Genomic DNA, 26,731 nt, shown 5'->3' with positions numbered 1-26,731 from the left:
CAGGGGAGTACAGGTTGGGCAGGGAGCCCAGCCAATCCTGCGTGCCAGTACCTGCTCCAAACAAACAACCACCAAAACTGCACACAATTCGAAATAAACTTCCAAGGAGAGCTGTCTAGTACTTAACAATTTTACAAAATAGTCTAATTGTCTCAAATTTTGCTGTTTACACCACCACTGTTCAGTTAACTTTCTTTCCCTAGTTCATGTAAAATGTAAATTCAGAAAGATGTTTAAGGTAATTTAGAAAAAAAAAAGTTTATATTGAATGCTGGTGTATTCAATGTAAAATTTTGTATATTTGGAATACATCCAACTTGTCTTCTTCTGAAGTAGTTACATATGTATTCACTTGCTAGTCTGTCTTTTCTATAGCCCAGGTAGATACACTTTAACAGATTGTTTTTCTTTTTTGTGTGTGGGGAAGAGGTTACAACAGTTTCACTGTGTAGTTCTGGCTGGCCTTGAACTCAGAGAAGTCTACCTGCCTCTACCTCCCAGGTGCTAGGATTAAAGGCCTGCATGTCCAGCATGAACTGTCTTCTGACAGTTTGAGGCCAGCCTCAGCTACAAACCAAGGATCTGTTGTAGAGCCACAGGAGGGGAGTATTGGTTAGGGTATAGTCTTGCTGCCAGATTGTACTTCTTATCTTGGAAACATTTTTTTAACTTTCTATTAATGTTTGTAATACTAAATATTTTGATTCTAGAAAACAAATGCATTCACCATATTTAAAAATTGTTATCAGATGAAAAACCATTAAAAACAACAGTAGCTGTTCTTCCTAAACATTAGAAAGCCAAGATCTGCAGGGCCTTACTAACAGAAAGACTCTGTATTTCAGAAAAACTCCAAAAGCTCTTCAGGACTGAGCAGTGATTGTAGTAATGGGTTAACTCTGGGACATACATGAAATCACTCACTATTAATGATAGTGCAGAAATGATAAAACTGAAGGAAAGACAGTGATGAGGTTGATTCTTTTTTAAGTAAGTCTTGAAACATTTGGTTTTGTTTGGAAAAATCAGACATTCCACAAATGGACAGGTTAGGAGTTCACAGTGATTTGAGTCGTTTGTGAGCAGCACAGTCTAAGGATTGCAGCCTCATTTTCTAGAGCATTCAGACACCAATCCCTTCTAGTTACCTGGAGAGGGCACACTGGACCAGGCATTAACTTCTTGTGTCTTGATTATATTTTAGTTGAGTTCTTAAAACTTGTTAGATTTACAACTATTTAATTTTTGCTAATTTTAAATTTTATTAATAGTTTTTATAGTTCCTTTTTCAGGTACCTCTAAACCTGAATTTTAAATTCCAGAAATCGATATCTAAAGTATAACCAGACCTTTGATTCACTTGTGCCTGGTGTCTGAATTAATTTAGGTGAATTCCTAACAGAAAATGCCATCTCTATCCCCTACCTGTACCATCAGTGCAGACTGAGCTCCCCCAGCGTAAACTCACGGAGTTGCTGGGGGTTTTCCCAGCAGTGAAATCTGACCTTGGTGATGGGTTCTCTCTCTAAGCAGGGTTTTGGGAGTTTTGTATCTTTGCAGGGCATGGTTAACACGGAGCCACACAGAATCTTTAGTTTGCTCAGAGTTAGCTTTGATTGGTATCATTCCATGTTCAGTTGTCCAATCACTGCGAGGAATGGATAGTGGCTTTTCTTCAGTAATTATGCTGTGTGGTGAGACTTTAAATGCTCAACCTCTTGCAAGATAGTGCAAGTCTTGCTAGAGTTAGGGAGATCATTATAAGGCTCATTGGTGTGTAGGATTAGCAGCAATACTAGATAGTGTGTGGAAGAGAAGCTTCAAAGAGATAATACAATTGGCTTCTTGTCCCCGGATTCAATTGATCATAGATAAAAAATACTCAGGGGAAAAAAAAACCTACAGATTTTTTTTCTTGTCATTATTCCCTAAACAATGTAGTATATCAACTATTTCATAAAATTAACTAATATTTTATGTTATAAGTAATTTGGGCATAATTCAGAGCACATGGGAGAGGTCATATAGGTTATATACAAAGCCTGAATCATATTTTTCTGAGAGACTTGAGGTTTTATTACCTATAAGAAGTCCCAGAAACAGTCCTTAGAGATATCAAAAGGTAGCTATATTAATGACTATTTGAATTTTTAAAGACATTACACTTTAATAAAACACATAGTTAAAAGTAAAACATTACTAGTAAATTTTTTTAACAGTAGAATCAAGAATATATTTTTCTAGATCTTTCAGAGAAAATACTGCTTATATAAGGTTAGCCGTTTTGTCCGGCTTCCAGTAGTAAACACACATTGTCCGTGTGCACAGCATCTGTTACAAAGGTTGTCTTGAATACTTATATTTGTTTTAGATTCTTACATATTTATTAATCATTGCAGAGAAAGAAGGTCCAGAAAAGAAGAAAACAAGAAAAGAAGCTGGAACTAAGAAGTCCACCCCAGTGAGCATTCTTTTTGGTTACCCACTCTCTGAACGAAAGCAGATGGCGCTCCTAATGCAGATGACAGCAAGGGACAACAGCCCAGGTGACTGGCATCCAGAGCCCCTGAGTTACTGTGTCCTCTCACTGGCCTAGGGTTAGGGTAATCTTGTCTTTAACGATGCTTTTTTACTAGTTTAAATTGTTATCCTTTATTGAATTTAATCAGCACTATTCATAACATCAATTTTTAATTTTCTCATTGTGTATGTGACATTTTATTATTGTATCCATCATTGGATTACAAGGTCTGTAAGAGCAAAATTCCTCTGTCTGCTGGGTGTTAATTAAGTAGTTGTTAAATAAAACATGTGGTTTGAAATTGAAGTATTTGTAAGTGGGATCCTATGTAAATTTTTTAAAAGTAAAATTAAATAAGTCCTTAACTTTTAAGATAAAAATTTAAAAATTTTAGAAAATTATTTATTTGTTTATGTCAGTGTGTGTGCACACCTGAGTATTTGAATGTACCACATGCATACACGAGCGTGTTGAGATTAGAAGAAGGTGTCGGATTCTCCAGACTGTTGGGAGCTGCCAGTGTGCGTAGGATCTGAAGCCTTTGCAGAGCAGAGCAGCCACTGAGCTCCGTCTAGCACTAGTTTATAAGAGTAAACGATACTGCTTTGATTGTTCTCGCTGCCTCTTTGGCTTTTTAACCTTTCTTTTCTACTTGAGACCTTGTGCTCTTTAACGTAGGTATTGGAACATTTCTTTATCTCTGTGTGTACATGTGCACATGCATGAGTGTATGTGCCCAGATGTCACCTTGTGGGATTGGTTCCCTCCTCCTGCCATGTAAGACCTGGGATTGAACTTAGATTGTTAGGTTTGGTGGTGAGCACCGATAGACTCTGAGCTATCTCATCGTCCCAAAATTGATTGATTGTCACTAAGGTGGTAAAGATGGGGCAAGTGGAAAACATGCTGAAGCATTACGTGGTTCTCTGAAGAGGAGAGCCTTCTCCATCTTCAGTGCCTGTCCCACCATAGGCAACCCGTCACTGTTAGAGTCTGAACCTATTTCAGGGGTTCTGGGCATACACACACACAAGTTGTCTTATTTTCCCTGTGTATGCTAAATCTGCTCCGTCCTCAGGCTTGTGACAGGACCTCACTGAATCCCCATGCTGATCTTGAACTTTATGGCCAAACCAGGTCTTTCACTGCAGTTCTCATGTCTCATCAGTCTGTTGAGTGACTCGTCTTACAGGTCTGCACCGCCAGGCCAGGCTCTGAGATGTGTCTGTTGTCGTTGCTAAAGCATTTGTTTGTTTGTTTGTTTGTTTGTTGAGTATGAATATGATCATACTGTATTAATCCACAAGTGGTTCTTTTTATTTAGTATAATATAATTTGTAGTGAACTTTCTTTATTAGTAGGTATAGGACCAGAGTGAAAATCTTCTGACATTACAAATTGTTAGCGATCATGTACATGTGCTCAGAGATGAGGGCTGATAGTTTTCCCCATTTGGTAGCCCCTTAGTCCATAAGAAAGACAACAAACTCATCGGGTTAGACAGTGCAGATGCCATGGCTGTAAGTCACTTAGCTCAGTTCTTGAGTCCCACTGTGCACCAGGAAGTCTTGTGAGCACTTGACACGGTGCTGAGGAAGGTGGGCCCTTCCTCTTGACAAGGGTATGTTTCAGAAATAACTAGACAGAGAGTGAAAACCGCAACCAATGAAAAGGCAGGCTTGGGGAGCCCATTCGCAATGAATCCATCCGCAGGACACATTGAGGAAGAGTGGACAGAACGACTCCAAGAATCAGAGGCTCAAGGGCTTTGCTGTGAGATGGCTTCCTGGTATCACGGGAAGCTATGCCTTAAGGTCTCACCAATACAACTGCCCAGCTGTGAGCTCAACAAGGACACCAACAAACACGCCCAACCAGATGGACGTCGGCCCACGCGGCCTCAATCCTATACAAAGAACCACAGGCAACTGAGTAAAGCTAGGAGTAGGAGAGGGGGATTCCTTGTTGTCCAGTGAGGGAAAAGTTGTCCAGTGTCAGAGTCAGCTGAGAAAGCACATACAAGATTACATGGGTTCCTTTGGGAAAATGCATATAAACATGCGAGCAGACAACTGCTGAAGTGGCCATGGATCTGCAGGGAGGCTTTAGGGGAAGGGTTAAGGAGAAAAGGGAAGGAGAAATGTTGTAATTAAAGTACAATCCCAAAACAACAAAAATTCAAAGGGAAAAGAAAAGTTGTGAAAGATTTTGTATATTTAAAGAGCTCGTAATGATAATGTAACAATTTCTTAGAACACAGGTTATACCTTCTTAGCCTAATAATCTAAAAATTGCCTGGTGCTGATGGTACACACATTTAACCTAGCACAGGCAAGTGGAGCTCTGTGAGCTCAAGTTCAGCCTGGTCTACATAGTGAGTACCAGGACAAGGACTACACAAAGAAACTCTTCTTGAAAACAAAAAAAAAAACAAAACAAAAAACTGAGATATATTGGCAGCACCACAGAAATAGAGATCTTTTGTCCATATTTCTAAAAGTAACATAAGCCAATGTAGGAAATGTTTTTATTTTCTGTCAATTCATGAACTTGGCTTTTAAAATGATAGTGGAGTATCAGATATACTTGTTTAATGAATAACTTGATGAATTAAAATGTATTTTTCTAATATAATATTAAATTAAAACCCAGATGGAAATGCACTGAAGGCTGGTGTTCACGGCACTGACATGTGAACGTGTGACGTGTGAAGCATGGGCGCTCTTTTCTGATATTATGCACAAATTCAACTCATTTTCCTGTGAGAACTAAGTCAAAGGTCTGTAAGAAGCAAGGGCAGTTAGCAAGAGACCTGTCAGAGCCGCGCTTTGCTCGGCTTCACATCTTCCTAACACTTGTCTGTATTACTCCAGCTGTGTGCATGTGTCAGCGGTGAGTGCAGGGGCCCTCTGACTCCCACAGGAGTCAGCGCCCTGGAGCTGCAGTTACAGGCCTAGTGAGCCACCCAGTCCTCTACAACTCTGGGTGCTCCCACTGCTGAGCCATCCTCTAGTCCAATTCACAGCTTTTTATTTTTGACTTAGTTTGCACATCAAAAAACAAAGCTCTCCACCCCTTTCAGAACCACTAGGTAAAAAAAATGGTTTCTTAGGCAATTACTTTTGAAAATGTAAAGTACTTAAAATCAGCAGTGTCCCCAGAAGTGAGAACAAAGTCTGTGGACTGTAACTTTCCATCATCCATCTGTAAGACAGCACAGCTAGGGCTTCAAAGTATCACCCTCCTTTCCTACACAAGGAAACTGAAAAGTTTTGGATTTCAAACCCAGTGCCTCCCTGCAGATCCATGGCCACTTCAGCAGTTGTCTGCTCGCATGTTTATATGCATTTTCCCAAAGGAACCCATGTAATCTACATGGTGTTCCTTGTATGTGCTTTCTCAGCTGACTCTGACATTGGACAACTTTCCCTCACTGGACAACAAGGAATCCCCCTCTCCTACTCCTAGCTTTACTCAGTTGCCTGTGGTTCTTTGTATAGGATTGAGGCCGCGTGGGCCGACGTCCATCTGGTTGGGCGTGTTTGTTGGTGTCCTTGTTGAGCTCACAGCTGGGCAGTTGTATTGGTGAGACCTTAAGGCATAGCTTCCCGTGATACCAGGAAGCCATCTCACAGCAAAGCCCTTGAGCCTCTGATTCTTGGAGTCGTTCTGTCCACTCTTCCTCAATGTGTCCTGCGGATGGATTCATTGCGAATGGGCTCCCCAAGCCTGCCTTTTCATTGGTTGCGGTTTTCTGTGGTTGCAGAGAAAACTGCTCTTGATAAGGGTAGTAACTGCACTTGTCTGTGGGCATAAGGACAGATGCTTATAGATTGTTATTAGGATTATGCTAGCCTAGGCAATTAGATTTATAGATTGTTATTAGGATTACGCTAGCCTAGTCAATTAGTGGTTGTAGATTCTCCTCCAGTAACCATGGTTGCATTCGCATTAATTACTTAGCTAACCCAGTACTGGGCATGGTTTCCCTCTTGTTGATTAAGTCCCATTAGCGAGCAGTCGGTTACTGCCAAAGTTTGTGTGCAGCTACTGGACCCATGGGGTGACTGTGCCATGCTGGCAGCTGATGTGGTTCATAGGCGACTTGGAACATGACTGAGCTGTCTTCTTTCTACAGATTCCACACCAAGTCATCCATCACAAGCAACACCAGCCCAGAAGAAAACTCCCAGTTCTTCATCTCGACAAAAAGATAAAATTAATAAAAGAAATGAACGTGGCGAGACTCCTTTACACATGGCAGCTATTCGAGGAGATGTGAAACAAGTCAAAGAGTTAATTAGCTTAGGGGCAGATGTGAACGTGAAAGACTTTGCCGGTGAGACTCTAATGACGCTCACATTCAGGGACTAAAATGAGACATCAACATCCTAAAAAAATATAACATTTAAAAAGTACACTATTCGGGGTTGGGGATTTAGCTCAGTGGTAGAGCGCTTGCCTTGTTCGGTCCCCAGCTCCGAAAAAAAGAACCAAAAAATAAAAAAGTACATTATTCAAAATGTTTGAAATATATATACATATATATATACATATATATACATCCATGTATGTATGTGTGTACATGTGTATATAATATGGGTACATATATGTGTGTATGTATGAACACACACACCTTTATCTCTGTTACATTTCCATGTCAACAATTACTCAGATTTTTACATATGCAACTTATATATACTACTATGTAATTATATAAATTACTTTCTATTTTAGGTAAATTTGAGCATATAATATTTCAATGTGGTTAATTCTTACATAATTGTTTCAAGAATGTTTATTAATATGAACACCGGGGGTATAAGAGAGTGGTATTTATCTTTAAAAAACTATTCTTAAAGTTATTAGTGTGTTTGGGAGAGCAGAGCCACAACATGCATGTGAAAGTCAAGGACAGTAGGATTTTGTGGTGTCAGCTTTCTCCTTCCACATTAGTGTAGGTTCCGGGCCTTGACCTCAGCTCTCCAGGCTTGCCCCACAAGTACATTACATGATGAGCCTTCTTCCAGCATAATTTATAGGACCGCAAACAGTAAGCCTGTAAGAATGTAGAAGTCCTCCATGCTTGCACAAGTCTCGCTTCTTTGTCTTTGGCTACTTCGCTTTTATAGTGTTGCTGCCTTTCGTGTCCCTTTGTTTTGTCCTGTTTAAGACAGGCTTCTCGGGTTGGGGATTTAGCTCAGTGGTAGAGCACTTGCCTAGGAAGCACAAGGCCCTGGGTTCGGTCCCCAGCTCCGAAAAAAAGAACCCCCCCCCCCAAAAAAAAGACAAGCTTCTCTATGAAGCCATGACTGTTCTTGAATATGCTGCGTAGATCAGGATGGCCTCAAGCTCATGATCCACTTGCCTCTGCCTCCTGAGTGCTGAGACCGAAGTCGTGTGCTGCTAAACAGTACTGTAGTGGACACTCTTTTATTTGTTCATATGAAATGTTCTAGTAGAATTGAAATCACTATATTAAAGGAGATACATAATATGATTTTTAGTAATGGCAGCTTACCTTTAAAAAATTATGCATCCATCACTTTATATCTCCAAGTGTATATGAAAGCCAAGCAAAGTGAAACACCTGAAAACCTCAGCAGTTCTGGAGGCCAAGGCAGGAGAATTGCAAATTTGAAGCTAGTCTTGTCTATATAAGGAGTTCAAAGTCAAACCTCCTCTCAACAACAAAACAAGTACACAAAATAGTCCTTTTCTTCATGTCTTCATTACAGTGGAGGTAGAGGCAGGAGGATCTGCCTAGGAGAGGAGCTTAGGAGGGCAAGAGAGGAAGGCACGGATCCATTCATTCTAAGGGAATGCTACATAGTAACTGCTTATTAATGTCCCGTATACTGCAGAATGTACTTATTAGCTACCTAAAGCATACTTTACGGGTCATCTGAGGATTTTACATTTGCAGATTTTTAAAGTATTAATCTGAAAAATGCACCAGAGTAGAATAAAGGACAATATTGAAACATTGGAAGCCAATTCCCCAGATGGGGACTTGTTCGGTCAGTGCACTGCTGAAAAACCTAACAATGAAAGGAAGCGCCACTGCAGGGGAGGCTGGAACGTCCACCCTTGTCTATGTGCATGAGGGAAGTAAGAATCATGTAAAGATTTAAACTCTTATCCGTGGTGATAGGATTATAGACAGTTCTGTTTGTGTTTTCTAATAATTCATTTATGAACACATGCTTAATTATAAAAACAAAGTTACAAATCTTTTTTCTTTTTTTAAAAGATTTATTTATCTACTTTATGTACACTGCAGCTGTCTTCAGACAAACCAGAAGAGGACATTGGATCCATTACAGATGGTTGTGAGCCACCATGTGGTTGCTGGGAATTGAACTCAGGACCTCTGGAAGAGCAGCCAGTGCTCTTAACCACTGGGCTATCCCTCCAGCCTCAAATCTATTTTCCTTAAAACCAGCATTGGGCTGGAGAGGTGGCTCAGCTGTTATGAACCTTACAATTAGAGATAATAATAATAATAAAATAAATAAAATTAAACCAGCATTAAGTCCAGAAAAGATTATATCAACAAAGTAAAAGACATAAAATATAAAGGTTTTTTAACTGACTCTTGACCAAGCCATTCATCTTTTGTCATTTTTCTATAGTTGATATTATTATGCATTAAACCATATTAATATCAAGCAGATTGAATATGTTATCCAATAATTTAGTTGCATTGAGATTAGTCTTCCCTCAGATGAGCCTCAGTGTTCTTGTTTATTCTCAGTGGTCTCTTCCGCTTTGCCTTCTCTTTCTGTTTCATGTTCAATGTAGAATTGGTTACATGGAGATAATGAATGTGGAAAGCTTCTCCCTTAAGTTCATATTCTCACTTTAGGTTGGACACCTCTGCATGAAGCTTGCAATGTTGGGTATTATGATGTTGCTAAAATACTCATCGCAGCGGGAGCAGACGTTAACACGCAAGGGCTGGACGACGACACGCCCCTCCATGACTCCGCCAGCAGTGGGCACAGAGATGTGAGTATAGGGCTCGGTTCCCACTTCAGTCCTTGCTTTCTCTGCTCATCTTTATTTTTTCCATTTTTTCCTATTTTTTAACTTCTAATTTGTACCTAATTTGACTTAGCATTTTTTCATAACGTAAGCTATGTACTTCATAAAGCAAGGGATTAACTTTAATCCTAGCATTTACGGGACAGAAACGGACAGAGCTCTTTGAGTTTGAAGTCAGTCTGGCCTAGTGAATTCTAGGCCAGCCAGGAATTCCCTGAAAAGAAATAAAATATGTGATTTAATTGATAATCGGTTAAATAATTTGGCAAGCAGTTTATTATCACACTTTGGTCTGTTAGATCAGTCAATAACTCTGGTTTGAACACACTTACAGGAGAGGCCGTGCTAGGCTGCTTATCTTTGTAGAAGTGTCTGTGACCTTGTGCGATGCCTATGAGGGCCAGAAGAGAGCACTGGAGCCACAGGAAGTCAGGTTTCAGACACTTGCTGGCTGCCCTGTGGGTGTTGGGAACAGAACCCTGGTTCTCTGCAAGAGTATCAAGAGCTTTTAACTGCTCAGTCATTCATTGCCCTAGCCCTTAAATTGTACCTCTGGAGAAGACACTGTACATGAGCATGTTATTGAAAGAGCAGTGCTGAAAGCTCTCAAGCTCCTCTCTTTTGCTATACGTCATATATACCAAAATATTTTTTTAGAAATGAAAAGAGCCACTTTCTTAATATTTTCTGTAAGATATTTTTCCATTTTTCTCATTAAAAACATTGTAATGTTGGTAAGGTGGCTCAGTGGGTAGATACCTGCCACATACTTGGAATTATACCTTGGAACTAGTACATATTTCTGTGACCCTAAGTTAGTTAGTTAGTTTCTTTCTTTCTATCTATCTATCTATCTATCTATCTATCTATCTATCTATCTATCTATCTATTTGTTTGCTTGAATTTATTTGTTTTATTTTGCTTTTTTCCAGACAGGGTTTCTCAGGTGTAAAAGCGTTGGGTAACCTAGAAACTCAACACTACAGGCGATGCTGGCCTCCAGTTTGCAGACCTCAGCCTTCCCAGGGCTGGCGTTAAAGGCATGGGCCACCACAGCCTGGCCCCAAGCTTCTAAATCCTCTGCAGTTGCTCAGTGCTTTGAGAAGCTGTCATTCAAGCTCATTTGCTTTAAGCACTCAGTGATGTTTACAGTCCTTCTAGAAAGGCACTGTTGTACTCTGTTGAGTTTAAAATATGTGTGCATATACATGCAACTTACATACATGTGAGCCTGCATGCGAGGATGAGCACCATGTGTGCGGGACCCTGCGCAGACTGAAGAGGCTGTTCAGTTACAGGTGGTTGTAAGCTACCGTCTAGGTGCTGGGAACTGAACCCAAGTCCTCTGCAAGCACAGGAAGAGCTGCCAATCACTGAGCCATCCCTCCAGCCTGCACAGTTTTTAGAAGTTTGAATGCTGTTTTCTTCTTGGTCTTCCATTTATGCATAAGGAGTAAAATCAAAGCTGCCAAAAGCCCTTAACCCTTGTCTGTTGGTACTGTGTCCTATGAACTAAAGCCAAGAAACAACTTTCCAACTTAGTAGAAGTCATGCTATCTTCAAGAAACATATAAAGTATTTCTAAAGAAGGGGACATTGAAAGAGAGAAAGCAGGTCTGAGTGATAAGGCCTGGTCAGGGTGGAGGACGTTGTCATGGCATCCTCTGTGCCCACACACAATGGTTTGTGCTTTATTTACAGCTGTTATCTTACTTTACCGAGTTATGTTTAGAGATCTTATTTTTTGGCTTGTAATTTTTCCTTATCTCCTTCTTTGTTGCCTGTTATAAGAAGTTTTAAGCTAGTGCAACTAATTGTTAGTATTTATATCTGAGCTTATTTGTAAAATGTCTCTTGTTTATGTTAGAAATTTGTGACAGGTTTTTACAAACTTTTTTACCTACCTTGATTGCTTCCTGATGATCATAGATAGCTTTCAGCGGAATCAAGGATCACTCTTTGTTTCTGTATTTTCAGACAGGGCCTCTCTATGTACCCCTGGCTATCCTGGAACTCTCTATGTGGACCAGGGTGTGAAACCTTTTCTTCAGCTCCTCAACCCCATCTATCCAGTTCCACTCCCACTGTCATTTAAAATTTAAGTAGAACATTTCTTTATAATAGATGAGGTCATCAGATGGGATGAGCTTTAATGAAAATGGAACTGGTGGAGAATAATAATAATGATTTTTAAGTACACACTGTAAATCATGGGTATAGAGTAGATGAAATAACATTCACATGGATATTGTGTTATCAAGAGAATGGCTTGTGAGACATGAGAGATGGCTCAAGCAGTTAAGACCACATACTGCTCTCTGGATGACTGGCTCAGTTCCAAGCACCCGTATGGCAGCTCACAACCATGTGTCACTCCAGCAGGTATCAGGGGATCCGATGCCCTCTGTGGACCTTTGTGAGCACCAGTGAACACGTGGTACACAGCCAAATGAGAACAAAACTCTCACACAGCGAACAAAGGAAATGAGAATGGTTTGAAATAAATGACAGGACGGTATCCTCTCTCTTACTGCTTGATGTTGCAGATAGTGAAATTGTTGCTTCGTCATGGCGGGAATCCATTCCAAGCCAATAAGCATGGAGAACGGCCAGTGGATGTGGCAGAGACAGAGGAGTTGGAGTTGCTGCTAAAAAGAGAGGTGCCTTTGTCTGGTGATGACGAAAGTTATACAGGTTTGTGTCTTCTTACTGTTTTGAGATTGGATTTTGTCAGTTAGGCCAGGCTAGCCTAAAACTTGCAAATTTCCTGCCCCCTCCTACTACGTGCTGGGATCACAGGTGTGACGTATATTCAGTTTGACACAGTATTCTATAGAGCATTCTGCACTGATGTGTACCTTACAATAAGCTAGCTGCTTATTGGTTAATGTGTACTAGTCAGCTGTGAGTGCTGCGTGAGTACAGTCACAGTGCGGTCATCCTGTTTCCATTACAATGCTACTGAGTTGCTAACCTGCTTTTGCTACTGCACTCATCAGCCTTACTGAGACCCTCTGGCCGTGTGCGCTCATTTACATCTCTGCTGTCATCCTGTCTTCTACGTGGGATCACTTAGCTACCAACAATAAATACATTTTATGTCCTTTCTTGGCATTAGTAAATCGTCGTTACAGTTCGTGCTTTTGTAAATTGGGTGATCGAGCTCTAATAATCCATTTCTTTACAAATGTAAGTTTTATTAATATTACTTTTATGGGGTTTTTTGTTTGTTTTGAAACAGAGTCTTATTTTTTATTTCTGACTGTCCTTGAACTCATAGATCTGCCTACCTCTGTCTCCTGAGTGCTAGGAGACATGCTTCACTACAAACATAATTTTTAAAAAAGAGCTATCCAAAACAACTTTTGTGAGCTGGAGACAGGACTTAGGGCCCTGTACTTCTTTTTTTTTGGTTCTTTCGGAGCTGGGGACCGAACCCAGGGCCTTGTGCTTCCTGGGTAAGCGCTCTACCACTGAGCTAAATCCCCAGCCCCGGGCCCTGTACTTCTTAAAAAAAAACACTTCCTACTGAGCTAATAAGCTCTAGCCCCACAAAAGAGGTAGAGAACATCGGCAAACAGGGCTCACAGACATTATGAAAATGTCAGAAAACATTTTCCCTTGTTTTCTGAGCTCAAATTGGAAGAATTCGTTGTATTTCAGGCAAAAGTAATGAAAAAAGAAAACCAAATATGACAAATGGCCATATCTCCATAAAGTTTGAATTCCTGTAATTAAGTAAACATGTGGCTTTTATATATTAAATTCAATACAAGGAATTAAATACCAATGTGCAGCCTGGTAGTGGTGGCACACACCTTAAATCCCAGTATAATAAGAGGCAGAGGCAGGAGGATCTCTGAGTTGAAGGCCAGCCTGGTCTACAAAGTGAGTTTCAGGACTGCCAGGGCTATCTCAAAACAAAAAACCAAAAAACAAAACAAACAAAAGCAAAAAAGAAAAGAAAAAGTATACTTACTTTTAGGCATGTGCAGGAAGTAATAGTTTAAAAATAGTTTTTAAGAAGGAAAATTTTTATTTTTTATTCTTCATGTGGAAAGGCCAACTAAAAGAATGTACTTTGAGTATGGAATTGATCATCTTGGACAAAGTATTACAAATGTACTCATTGGTCAAGAAGTGCTGCCAGACTGTGGCTAGCATGATGACTGCGCCTTGGAATAAAGACCAGCAGTGAGCGTGAACCATAGAGACCTCCCTAAGTGACTTGTAAATGACGTGATCTGTAGAAGAGAAGATGCTCAAAGGGAAGTGCAGTTTAAGCATCCAGCAAACTAAAGCGTTTGCAAGGAGACAAAAGCAATAAGGATAGTAAACTCACGTGTGCGTGAGCGTGCGTGCGTGCGTGCGTGCGTGCGTGTGTGTGTGTGTGTGTGTGTGTGTGTGTGTGTGTGTGTGTGTGTGCATGTGTCATCAGTTAAGAGCACTGGCTGCTCTTACAGAGGCCCCAGGTTCTGTACCCAATACCACATGGCTATTCCCAACCAATTACAACTCTAGTTTGAGGAAAACCAGCATCCTGTTATGGCTTCCATGGGCACCAAGCACATACATGGTACATTTAAATACATTCAGGTGAAACACTTGTTGGGGATCCAGGAATTGCCTCACAAACCATACATACACCAGTCTCAGACAGGGATATTTATTGAGCATACGCCCCAGGACTGGCCAACCAGGGCCAGTCATGGTCTAGATTTGGGAATTGAACCATGACCCCGAGTTAAGATCCTACAGATCCTTATTGCTTATTGCCCAAAATCTACAGAAACATCTCTGCCAAGTTACTTGACCAGTTAGGATTTAGGGATAAAGGACTTCCTTAGGAACATGTCTTTGTTATACCTTCATCCTGCTCCCATTGGTTGTGGTACTCTACTGTGACAGGGGACTTGCCTTGTCTAACATTCATGTCCTAACTTGTCTACCAGGACGGGACCTGTCTAATATGCACGTTTTAACTTGCCAACCAGGATGTCAGTTACCTACATACATGTCTCTTTCTGCCGAGTAAGAGGTCAGCTCCCAGGGAGGGAACTTAAATTTTCTAGACCACTACTCAAAATGGAAGTCTTATTCCACATCATTTCTCACGTTGGTACAGGTTTTCTCTTATGTTGGGGTCTATCCCAGCGACATCTTAGACCATAAAAGTTAATGCACAGGTGCAGGAAGTGCCGCTGGGTGGTTAGTTTGGGTCCAGGCTTATTGTTGGTGACTATACAGAACAGTTCTATTGACTTTCATTGTGTTGGTTTCCAAGGGCATACATAACATAACATAGCATAACATAACAGAAAATGTAATCAATCTTGGCATTAGAAAGTTTCCTAGTAACAGCAGAAACATATGAGATGATAATAGCAGGCTAGCCAGTTAACTGTCACCTAGGTCTTAACATTTACCTAGGCTTTAGCATACTCATACACATAGAATAAAAGTAAATGAATATTTTTAAAGGAGTATGGTATGTGATATGTACTGTAGTTTCAAAATACATTTTTAAAAAACACATCTTGGCAGGGCGGTGTTGGGCAGTTGGGAGGCAGAAGCAGGGAGATCTCTGTGAGTTCAAGGCCAGCCTGGTCTACAAAGCAAGTTCTGGGACAGCTTTGGGATACATAGAGAGCTACTGTCTTGAAAAACCATACCAAACCAAAAAACCACCACACACGCTCACCTCAGATACCTTGGTTCCTCTGAGATCTACCCTCACTTTCCCTGCCCTCACAGCCTTGGTTTGCTTTTCTTAAATGTCCTGGTGGGTCGCATTTTTGCTGCACATGCACTAATACACATCTCCAAGAACTTGGCTGACTATAGGGCCTCACCCACAATGGACACTAACTCTTGTGTTGGATTTTCCTAACAACATAACAATTTCCTTTATGTACTATATGTAACAAAATAGAAGTACATTTGCATTTACTCTTTTAAGGATTTTAAAATAAGGGGATTGGAAAGATGGCTCAGAGGTTGAGAGCTCTGACTGCTCTTCCAGAGGTCCTGAGTTCAATTCCCAGCAGTCACATGGTGGCTCACAGCCATCTGTAATGGGATCTGGCGCCCTCTTCTGGCCTGCAGGCATATATGCAAGCAGAACACTGTACATAATAAATCTTTTCTAAAAAAAGAAATTTAAAATAAGAAAAATGTCTTGTGGTTTGCTTGAATAAATAAACTACAAAGGATACATATTTAAAAGATATACCTAAGGTATTTATTAATTTAAAACATAAATACAATCTGCATGTATTCACTTTCATATAAACTACTGTAAAAAAAAAAAAGTACTGTTTTGGGCGGAGTTCTTAGAAAATGGTTTCTCAGTGTGTGAAGTGCCTGTTACTCAGGCTTGAGGACCTGAGTTTGGGTCTCTAGCTCCTACACTCCAGGAGAGCGTTGTGGACCGGACATAATCCCAGTGTTTGGAAGATGGAGAGACGAGATCCCTGAGGTATGGCGCCCAGCTAGACTGGCCAGGTTGTCACACACTCAGTTTGCAGGGTGAGGAGTAACGAGGGAAGATGCTCAATGTCAGCTCCTGGCACATACATGTGTGTACATTACCATATAAGTGCATCCCAGACATGCAAATGTGCACACACATGTGCATACCATATTCATGAAGACACACACATACAAACCAAGTATTTGCCCACTCCTCTCTCATCTCAGCAAGTGGGTAAAGTCCCCGCTGCCACACCTGGCACCCGGGTTTTAAGTTCTGGAGCCCCATGTAGGGGGAAGGTTGGAGAGGTGATCCAGCCATTAAAAGCTCACAGTCAAAACATGGAGAGAAGAGAAACCCCTCTTTGTTCCCTGCAGTACTAGGAATTGAGCCCAGGACCTCATAGACCAGGACAAACAGTCTAACTGAGCCGCACCTCATGGTCACATGAATCTTGACCTTGGGTTGGTCATCACCAGAGTCACCTGTCGTCAGTCACCTACATGTTTTCTGCTTCCCATGAGCAGTATTGGGGACACATGTTGAAAACTTGGATAGGGCACATTACCACACTTTACTACTTGCCTTCATTGTAGAATATTTTCTTGCATTGCAGTGTGTTTTTAAAATTTTCAATTTTGTTTTCTTTTTGGACAGAATTTCATGTAGCAGAAAAAAATGGGCAGGCTTCAGGACTTCACTATGTAGTCAGAACTGGCCTTGAACTTGTGTTTCCACTTTTTCTACCCCACCGCCACCCCATGCACTGTGACCACAGGCCCCAAGGCCTGATATCATCAAGGATACATCGCACCAACTGAGAAGACAGTCTTAGCCCAGAGTCTCAATGCTCATTGTGGAAAATGCTCAAATTATTCATTTTCAAAGAATTGCATAGCAAATGCCCTATACACATCAACTATATCTTCCATCGTTAACTTTTACTTAATTCCTTTATATTGTCATATTATCTATCATCCATCACTTCTGGCCTTGACTGGCCTTCAGAAATTCAATATATAGACCAGGCTGACTTCAAACTCAGATACCATCTGCCCGTACCTCCCAAGCTGGGATTAAAGGCATGTACTACTGTGCCTAGCACACATCATATATTTTCCCAGTTCATAATAATTTACAGACATCCCTAAGTACCAGAGCATGCATTTCATTAACTGGAGTTTAATATCTGCTTATGATTTCTCTTGGTAATTGTATTTGGAAGTGCTTAGTTGTTAAGTCTGCCATTCTTCAAGTTAGAGGAATGCCTAACCTGTATAATCATGAAGAGAAGGGGGAAGCTCATATGAGCCATACAGCAGAGCAGTCACATGAGATCTTGACTGGGTTGTGGCATAGACGCAGTGAAGAGCATCAAAGTGGGGACACGTGACAGCGTGTGCCCCAGATGCAATGCCTGGACAGCATCAGCAACCTAGTCTCCATCACAGCTGGATTACAATGAAGGGTATGGCATGCTTTTTAAGAGAAAGCCAGTTTAGTGCCATGGATTATTAAGGATTGACAATATATGGAGCTGGATAGGTGGCTCAGCAGTGAAGAGTGGGGGCTGCTCCTGCAGAAGACCCAGGTTTAATTTCCAGCACCCACCGCAGCTTACCACTGTCTGTAACTCCAGTCCCATAGACTCAGTGCCCTCTACTGACTTCTGAGGACACTGCACTCTGACTCAGCCAGACTGTGTTTTAAATTCACTTTTATGTGCATCAGTGTTTAACCTGCATGTACGTTTGTGTGAGAATGTCAGATCTTGGAGTTACAAACACTTGTGAACTGCCTTGTGGGTGCTAGGATTTGAACCCGGATCCTCTAGGAAGAGCAGCCAGTACCCCTATCTGCTGAGCCATTTCTCCAGCCCCATTTTTTTTTTTTTTTTTGGTTCTTTTTTTTTTTTTTTCGGAGCTGGGGACCGAACCCAGGGCCTTGCGTTTCCTAGGTAAGCGCTCTACCACTGAGCTAAATCCCCAGCCCCCCCATTTTTTTAAAAGGAATTAAAGTGTTAAGAGAGGCCAGCAAAAATAGCAGAACTATTTCTGGATTTTAAAGAGGTAATTAAAGGGCAAACCTGTTGTAGGCGAGAACCTCTTCTGAAGGGGAAGTGGATGTGAGGAACGCCATTAGGTCGTTTAACATGTAACCAGTAACTCAGGGTGTTGGTGCATGTCACAGAAGGAGAACGTTCATCTTATATTTTTACTGTGTATGTGTGGGGCAGGGTATGTGTGCGTCACTGCCTGTAGATGCCAGAAGAGGGATCTGATCGGTAGGAGCTGGGGCCACAGGCAGTTGTGAGGTGTCCAACATAGCTGCTGGGAACCACACTGAAGTTCTCCGGAAGACTATGTGCTCTTAATGCCTAAACCATGTCTTCAGCCTGAGTTTTAAAATATTGAGATATATTCTTATGAATTACTCACTAAAGTATATATTAATATAAGGTTCTAGTGTCTGAAATTACTCCAGCCTATACTAAACCATAAGAGTAGAGTGAATGAGGCTGGAGAGATGGCTCAGTGGTTAAGAGCTCCGACTGCTCTTCCCGAGGTCCTGAGTTTAGTAACCAGCAACCACATGGTGGCTCACGACCATCTGTAATGAGATCTGGTGTGTCTGAAGACAGCTACAGTGTACTCATATACATTAAATAAATAAATAAATCTTAAAAAAAAAAGAGTAAATGGGTGGATACCAAAGGAAAACAAAACAAGAAGCAGATATGAGGCAGGGCCATATAACCGCAACAGTACGAAGTCTGGTTAAAGATATGTTTAGCAAGTTCAATGTTTAACATTTTTTGAGTTTGTAATTATTTTCAAAGAAAGTTTAAAATATATACCAATGTATTAAGAGCACCTATTGCTCTAGCAGAGGATCGGAGTTCAGTTCCCAGCACCCATGTCAGGTGGTTCAAAGCACCTGTAACTACAGCTCCAAGAAGGATCTGATGTCTCTGGCCCCCAGAGGCATCTGCACTCACACATACAGACACACTATTGAAATGCCCTTGCTCGATTAAAACCCTAAAGCAATGAGCAAGATAATAGCAGTGATTTGTAGTTCCCACGTGATCGTGAAGTGTTTTCCACTACAAAAACATTAAGACTTTCTAAGAGAACGACCATTCCCTGTCTGAAGCATGTACATGAGTTTGGAAAATCCTTTTCCTTCAGATTTAGGGAAGTTATCAAAGACTAATGGAAGGTCTTTTTTTAAAGACCATAAGAGACAACTTGAAGCAGTTTTCCAATGGTTGACAATGGCGTAAATGTCCTATCTAGTAAGATAATTAACTGCAAGGTTAGAAGTTATGATACAGATTTAAATCCACGGGTGTATAGTGATAATTTCAGGCACTTGTGTAATAATCAGAGAATGCTGGAGAACCAGTTTATTTTTTAATTAATAAAGAAAAAATTCATTAACTTGTCTAATCTGTAGGAATCCTAAAACTGGGAAACTTATTTGTGTTAGAAAATTAATCCAGGTAAAATCCATAGGGGAAATGAGTGTGTTTGTGACCCCGTTAGATAGAGTGAGTAAGGGCTGGAGATTGCTCAGGAGTTAAGCACTGGCTATTCTTCCAGAAGACCCAGGTTCAGTTCCCAGCACCCACCTGGAAGCTCACAACTGTCTGTAACTCCTGGTCCAGGGGATCTGACACCCTCACAAACACATTCATGCAGGCAAAACACCAATGTACATAAAACACTAATAAATTAAAATCAGAGAGCATAAAAGCATCTTGTGTTTCTGAAGCAAGAACACATCCTCACTTCATCTTGGGGACAGACTTGCTCAGGACCCAGAGGCACTGCAAGGGGAATTTGCTGAGCTGCAGTGAGAGTGCACAGTCAGCAAGGCCAAGGTTGTACTGACCTACTCAGATCTTGTTCTTGAGCAGATTTAGTGTATGGGACAGAAAAGGGAGATCCTACATCACCGTCCAGAAAAAAAATGGCTTGAAAGTTATGTCCAGCTTTATAGATAGAAAATAAACAACACTAAAAAGTTAAGCACAATTGTCATGGGTGATTTACTGTCCTGGAAAATTTTACATACAACTCAGTCAAAGTAAATGGCACATGTAAGAGTCAGGTTGTTGATAAAATAATATTTTAGACATTTATTTATTCAGTATGTGCAGTGGGGAACAGGGCAGGCATGCCATGGCGTGAATGTGGAGTCAGAGGACAGCTTGCAGAAGTCAGCTCTCTCCCACCATGTGGGTCCAGGGATTGAACTCAGCTCTTCAAGCTTGGCAGGAAGCACCTTTACTGGTTGAGCCATTTCACCAGCTTGGGGTGCATGTGCATGTGTGTGTGTGTCTCGTATAGTAATTCTTAAGATGAAAGGTGTTATATAGTTCTCTAATCTGTAATTGGAATCACATGACTTTGGGAAGTTTCAGGTGCACTTACAACAGTTCTCTTGCTGTATTTAGGAAGTAGAACTTCCACTCTATGAAAGTTTTCCAGGGCTTTCACCTGTTTCAGAGACTGGTTAATTACAGGAGGAACATGAGGCAAATAAAGAGGAAACAGCATTAATAAGGGATTGGTATCAATCAGTATCTGACAGAAGTGATGTTAATGGAGCTAAATTAAAGGTAAAATTATAAAAGTGGCAACTTTTATCTCTTCTCCCTCTAGTGATAAATGTAAATTTAATATTGTAAGTACATAGGTCCTGCTCAGTAAACAAGACTGACCCTGGGAGAGTCTGTCATGTCCAAGGACTGTGAGTTAGTCTGTGGGAACAGCTGGGAGTGTGAGATCTGCTAGCGGGCAGACCAGCTTCTTCTCAGTGCTGCAGCTGCTCACCAGGCAAAGATTAGCTCACCTTCTCCTTGCTTTCCCGTTGCCATGCGCTAATAAGAAAGGTAACAACTGCCAGGGTTGCTTGGAGATATGAGAGAACAGTCAGGATAAGTGAACACCAAATGCAAGAACTAGAATTCTGAGTTCATCGATGAGAACAGGCACTGGAGGGTTCTGATGCCACACGGAAAGCCTTGGCGATGGCCTGTGCTCCAGCCATGCTAGAAGACAAGGATTACTAGGTCCAAGGTCAGTCTGGCCCACAGAGCCCAGTAGGTCTAGAAATGAAGGGTTTGGAGTAAGACTTAGTTGGTTAAGTAGCATTCGTGAAGCCCTAAGTTGAGTCGCCAATAAAATGCACACAGAGACACTTGAAAGACTGGAATGCTTATAGAGGCTAATGGAACATGATAATTCTATAAGTAAATGCATTTTAAAAGTACTTTGTTATTTTAGAAAATAATGTAAAACAAGTCATATTTGCTATGACATAACAAAAATAGAGAAAGGAAGAATTGTGAGTAAAACAGAGACATAAGGGATTTAGCTCAGTGGTAGAGCACTTGGCACAAGGCCCTGGGTTCGGTCCCCAGCTCTGAAAAAAAGAAAAAAGGAAAAAGAGAGAGAGACAGAGACAGAGACATAAATAATAGACCAGGTGAACTTGACTGGAGAACCACATTTCTAGAGATTTAAATACCTGGGCAAGACATGACTTACCTGCGAGGTTAAAACAAACAAAACCCACAGAGAACTGCAAGTTTTTGGGAAGCTAAGCACCGAGGTATAGCAGCACACACCTTTAGTTCTAGTGCTCGAGGCAGAGGCAGGAGGTAGACTTCCATGGATTCGAGCCAGGACTCACTAGTGAGACAAAAAGGAAGAAAGACTTGGAGAGCATAGTGTACGTATACACAAATGTACACGAGTGGCTGTCTAACAGAAGAGTGGGGTGAAAGGCCAGCGATGAGACTGGCACTGTACATCTGAGATGTCAGTCAGCAGCATCAGTGGGAGGAGCCTTCAGCGTGTACGTGGTGCCTGGGTGTGAGTTACCCCAGCAGCTATTAGAGCTGAAGCTGAGGCAGAGCGGCTCCAGAAGACTATACTTTGTGTCATTTCAGATTTGCTGCGCAAAAGCTTTTTTAGTTTTTAAATTTTATTCATTTTTTATGAGAGGCAGCATGAGTAAGAGTGGAAGTACGTGTATATGTCCACGAAATCATGTGGAGGTTGGAGGAGAACTTGCTAGAGTTGGTTCTCTCCCTCAGCCATGCGGGTCCCAGGGATGACACTCAAGTCATTAGGCTTGGTGACAAGCACCATTAGTAATAGCAGCCGAGCCATCTTACCAGCCCATCTTCAAAAATCTTCTTAAAATACTCAGCCATCTTTATTAGTCAGTCACACTCCTGGGAACACAGTAGTTGTTACAGTATTCTCTTTGGTGACAAAGAATTCAGAAGTATGCGTCACCAGGAGCGTGGTGAGAAACTCAGTGTGTCGATGGTGCGCTTTGAGTTGTCACTGCTTAGAAAGACTATGTGTCGGGTTGGAGAGGTTAAGATGAGTAACCAGAGCTTGTAGCTGATTTTTATTAAGTGACCAGCGTTATTTGGTATTAGGGTTTGATTTGGTGTGGTTTGCGGTGCTGAGTAGCATGTGAGACCCTCACACATGCTAAGAAAGTGCTTTATCCTTGAACTAATTTACATTCCCTGTCATGAGCAATGTTCTTTAAACCAGTATGTGTGCTCACATATGTACATACATGGCTTCCAGGTAAAGCATTATAGGAATGAACCATCATCAGGAAAGGAGCACAGGAGCCTGCTGCGGAGGCCGTGCTGAGGTGTGTGTGCAGAGGTGGCGGGAGGATTTAAAAAGTGTGGATGTGGGGCTTTGGTTGCATGTATATATGCACCATATATGTGGGCACTACATGTGTACTTGGTGCCCAGTGACGTCAGAGTTAGCATCAGATCCCCTTAGGATGGAGTTACAGATGGTGGTGACTCTCCACGCATCCCAGGAATTGAACCCATGACCTCTGGAAGAGCAGCCAGTGCTGTTCATCACTGAGCCATCTCTCCAGCCCCTTATTTATTTTTAATAGTCTGTCATATTATGCTGGAATTTATTCTTTAGTAAGACCACAAATGTTCTTTTACTGCTAGATCCTTGAGAAGTATTTCAGTTCTGGTCTTTTCAAACTGGAATTTGAAAATGCTGACCTTTTTTGTTTAGTTTTCTAATGTCTTGATTTCTGGGACACACTCCCAGCTCCTAGACCGCTTTACTCCGAATCTCATCTTCCTTTCCTTCCCCTGTGCCATGTTGGTGTTCTCAGATTTTCACTCACTGGACCCTCCACTCTACTACACGGAGCCTCCTGCCGTGCTCCTCACACTTCATCACGTGATCTCCTGCTTACAGGTTAAGAACCTGCAAACGCTCCTTTCAATCCCAGACTTCTCTCTTAAACTTCGGGAACTAAGTTTAGCTGCCTCTGGATGGTGCCATTTATATTTTCTCAGTGAACCCTCAGGAATTAAAGTGCACAAGTGAAACTTCCTCCCCCATTTATGCCACTGTGTTCTTTCCTTTCTAACCGACAGCAACACCCATCCATCCTCAGAAGCCACATACTTGGGGGTTGCCCTAAGTACCCCTTCTCCCATGTTTCCCCGTCTCAGCTGCTGTAGCACTGTTTTTGAACACCCTCTGTGTGTCAGGCATTGTTCAAGTGGAGATGATGAGCAAACAGGTAACAATGACTGCCTCTCCTGTGTGCAGTCAGTGTTGACATTTAACTCATTCGCACGTCTGTCTGTTATGGAAAACCTGGAAGTCCTTTACACGTCCATCCTTCCTGGTAATACGGAGTCAGGATTTACGAGTTGAAATTCACTGTCTTTGATGAGAAAATAAGATTAAAAAGTAGAACGTTTTATATGCCATGTTCTATTATTGCTGTGAACTCTTTAATTTTGATTCTTCAAGAAACCATAGCTTTGAAAAGCAGCGTTTTGTTAAAACCCTTCCATAGAACAAAGTACTGCGACAGATTTTTTAGATAAAAGCTATTTTATCTGAACTTAACATGTTTTAATTAGAATAGCACAGATCTTCTAGAACCTTTTTAATTTTCCACTGATACCATTTCCTGTGTTCATCAGCTATGTATTGATTTTTCAGAATATTTATTTTCCACATGGTGAATGTGCCTCAATTATTGCTTGATCAAAGTGCATCAAGGAATGATGCAAAAATGATCAGGAAGTATCGCATAGCGATTCTGGAGCTGCTGAAGACTGATGGAAATATCCAGATTTTATTCTTTAATTTACATGAGGTCCCTGATAAGCTCAACATTATCAATTTTCAACTAGTCAAAATTCAGAATGCATTTTAATGGAGGATTAATTTAACTGCCCATAACTATTTGTATGTGAAAACTTCATAGCATGATTTTCCTTCAGAAATACCATTCATGTAACAGATACATTTTAAGTGTTGCAAAATTAGAAGATAGCTAAGCCTGTGAATGTCACACCCTTAATAAACTCGGAGCAAAAGAAGCCAGTTTTATATATGTAGCATTTCACATGCAGTTTATTCCATAAAACACTGTGCACGAATGCCAGTTCTGCTCAAAGCTATCCTGCAAACCATTTACTGTTATAGCAACCCACGCCCAGGATAAGGAACCTGTGCAAACCATCGGTTAAACCACTGTGGTTTTCACCACGAGGGAGAATGCTCCAGGAAGACGTCTCTGAGAGAAACAGCATACATTTAGTGATGTCACCAGTTGAGCCCACCTTTGGTGAAGGTCCTACTTTATAATGAACGGTGTAATCAGCACAGTGGTCTCCCGTAGTAAATGAACTTCTGCACTGGGAGGAGCAGGGGCAGTTTGGTACCGTATTGGTGTCAGACATTTGTGCTAACACTGCACAATACAGCTTACTTACTTGGATAGAAGTATATGGTGCTTAAATTTGCATAGGTCTTCAGTTGTGTACCCCACTCCTCAATATCTGCCTTTTCTAGTTCAGACTCAAAAGAAATAATCCACCTGCCTCTGCCTCCCACCCTGAGATTAAAGGTGTGCACTACCACACCTTGTCTGTTTCCTGTTCTTACTCATTGTCATTTTAAATGCAAAAATCCTTTCTACCAGTTCGGAATTCTGTCTGATGGTACTTTACATAAATAACACCCTTTTGTTGTGATGAGAATTCAGTCTTATCCGTGCTTGTGAATTACAGTTATGGTAATGGAGACTTGTGCTGTATTACACCACTCCCTTCTGTCCAACACTCACTAATTACCAGACTAGAGGTTTCATTAACAATAAATATTCCAAGTAATATTTATAATATTCCAGGCTTTTCATTTAAGGAGAAAATGTGCTTAGTGGACAGATTTTAAAATGCCAGTCATTGTTAAAAGAACTATTCGCTTTCTCCATGTCTTCCTTGAGTGGTAAGATCAAATCTGGCCTTTAATCACCATACATTTCAGCTGAACGAAACAAATGCTCTGTCCCATAAACTGCTGTTAGGCTCTACTGTGAGATCGTGAGCCCTCACAGGGTGGGGGGTGGAGGTGGGGAGTGGGGGTGGATGTTTTCATGAAGTATACAGTACACAAAATGTCTAGGATTGTGAATCATTTCTCAGTGTTAAAATAGTAATTCTATTATTGTGACAAAAATATTGTCATAATTGATGAGACCATTTTCCTTAGTTTTATATTTTAGTAGCTATATAAAAATAAAGTACTGGTGCATACTTGTGGATTTATAACAATTAAGAGATCCAAATAAGCTAATATTTAAGTCAGAATATATCAGGATTTTTTATGAAATAGGCTCTATGATATTAACATAAATAGAAGCATGATCTTAAAAATTTCAAAGCAAAGTTAGGATAATAACAGCCATAGAAATAAGTTCTTTATGATATTTTCAGAGTGACTATTATATCAGCATATTTGATCATGAGCATTTACACTTCATGCATACATATCTTATAAAGGCATTAGGGGGTTGGAGAGCTGACTCAGCAGTTTAGAGGCTGGCTGGCTGGCTTCCAGAGGCCCTGCCTGGGTTTGATCCCCCATACCTGAATGGAAGCTCAAACCCTTGTGTGGCCCCTATTTCTGGGAACCCAGTCCTGCTTTCTAGCTTCCTTGAGCAACAGACATGTACATGCTACGCAAACATAGGTAGGTGCAGGTAAAACACACAGACACATAAAATACATTTTACAAATCTTAAAAGCATTTTTGTTGATATGCTAGAATTAAAGATTTCTTAACATGTGAAGTTAAAAATATAAATACTATTCTTATTCCTTTCCAAGTAGCATGTTTTAATAGTTTCAGTTTATTTAATATAGAAAGGATTAGGCCATTTATAAAAGATGAAATCCATTTCTTCCCTGAGTCCTTGATTTTATTAAGCAAGACTGTTAGCAGCATTCCTGGGCTCATCTGCTTGAGGACGCTCGGTGGCAGTGAGCACCGTGCTTGCTGTCCACTTGTGGCTTAGCTTTGTAACACTAGTGCATCAGGGAGGATGGAGAAATCTAGGCATGGAAGGCTAAGTAGGCATCATTGCACACAGCTTAATACTGTTCTCTCAGTGGCAACTTAGTAACTAAAATGTCAGAAATCCCGTGACTGTATTCTCCATGTTGTCTCATCTGTTTTAACATGGATGCTATTCTTTACAGACATATTGAATTGCAACTTTTAAATTCTCTTATATAAAGATCAGGTTGCTCTTACCAATGCCTTAAACAATATTTCTTTAGTTCTTTTTTAAATCAGTATTTCAAATCA

General features: G+C 40.9%; 1 protein-coding gene across 7 annotated transcripts in view; it reads left to right on the top strand.

Moving 5' to 3' along the window:
• The window catches only part of Ankrd12 (ankyrin repeat domain 12), a 104,690-nt gene that overhangs the window by 46,133 nt on the left and 31,826 nt on the right, over positions 1-26,731 (top strand). For all 7 annotated transcript variants that reach the window (XM_039083803.2, XM_063267349.1, XM_039083802.2 and 4 more), the window contains 4 exon segments: positions 2,400-2,546; positions 6,660-6,860; positions 9,390-9,532; positions 12,115-12,262. In XM_039083803.2, coding sequence (XP_038939731.1) covers positions 2,400-2,546; positions 6,660-6,860; positions 9,390-9,532; positions 12,115-12,262 — 639 coding nt within the window.

This window comes from Rattus norvegicus, chromosome 9, assembly GCF_036323735.1.
Source record: "Rattus norvegicus strain BN/NHsdMcwi chromosome 9, GRCr8, whole genome shotgun sequence".
Lineage (NCBI taxonomy): Eukaryota > Metazoa > Chordata > Mammalia > Rodentia > Muridae > Rattus > Rattus norvegicus.
The sequence above is the reverse complement of the archived record's forward strand: the minus strand, read 5'-3'. Positions and strand labels throughout refer to the sequence as shown.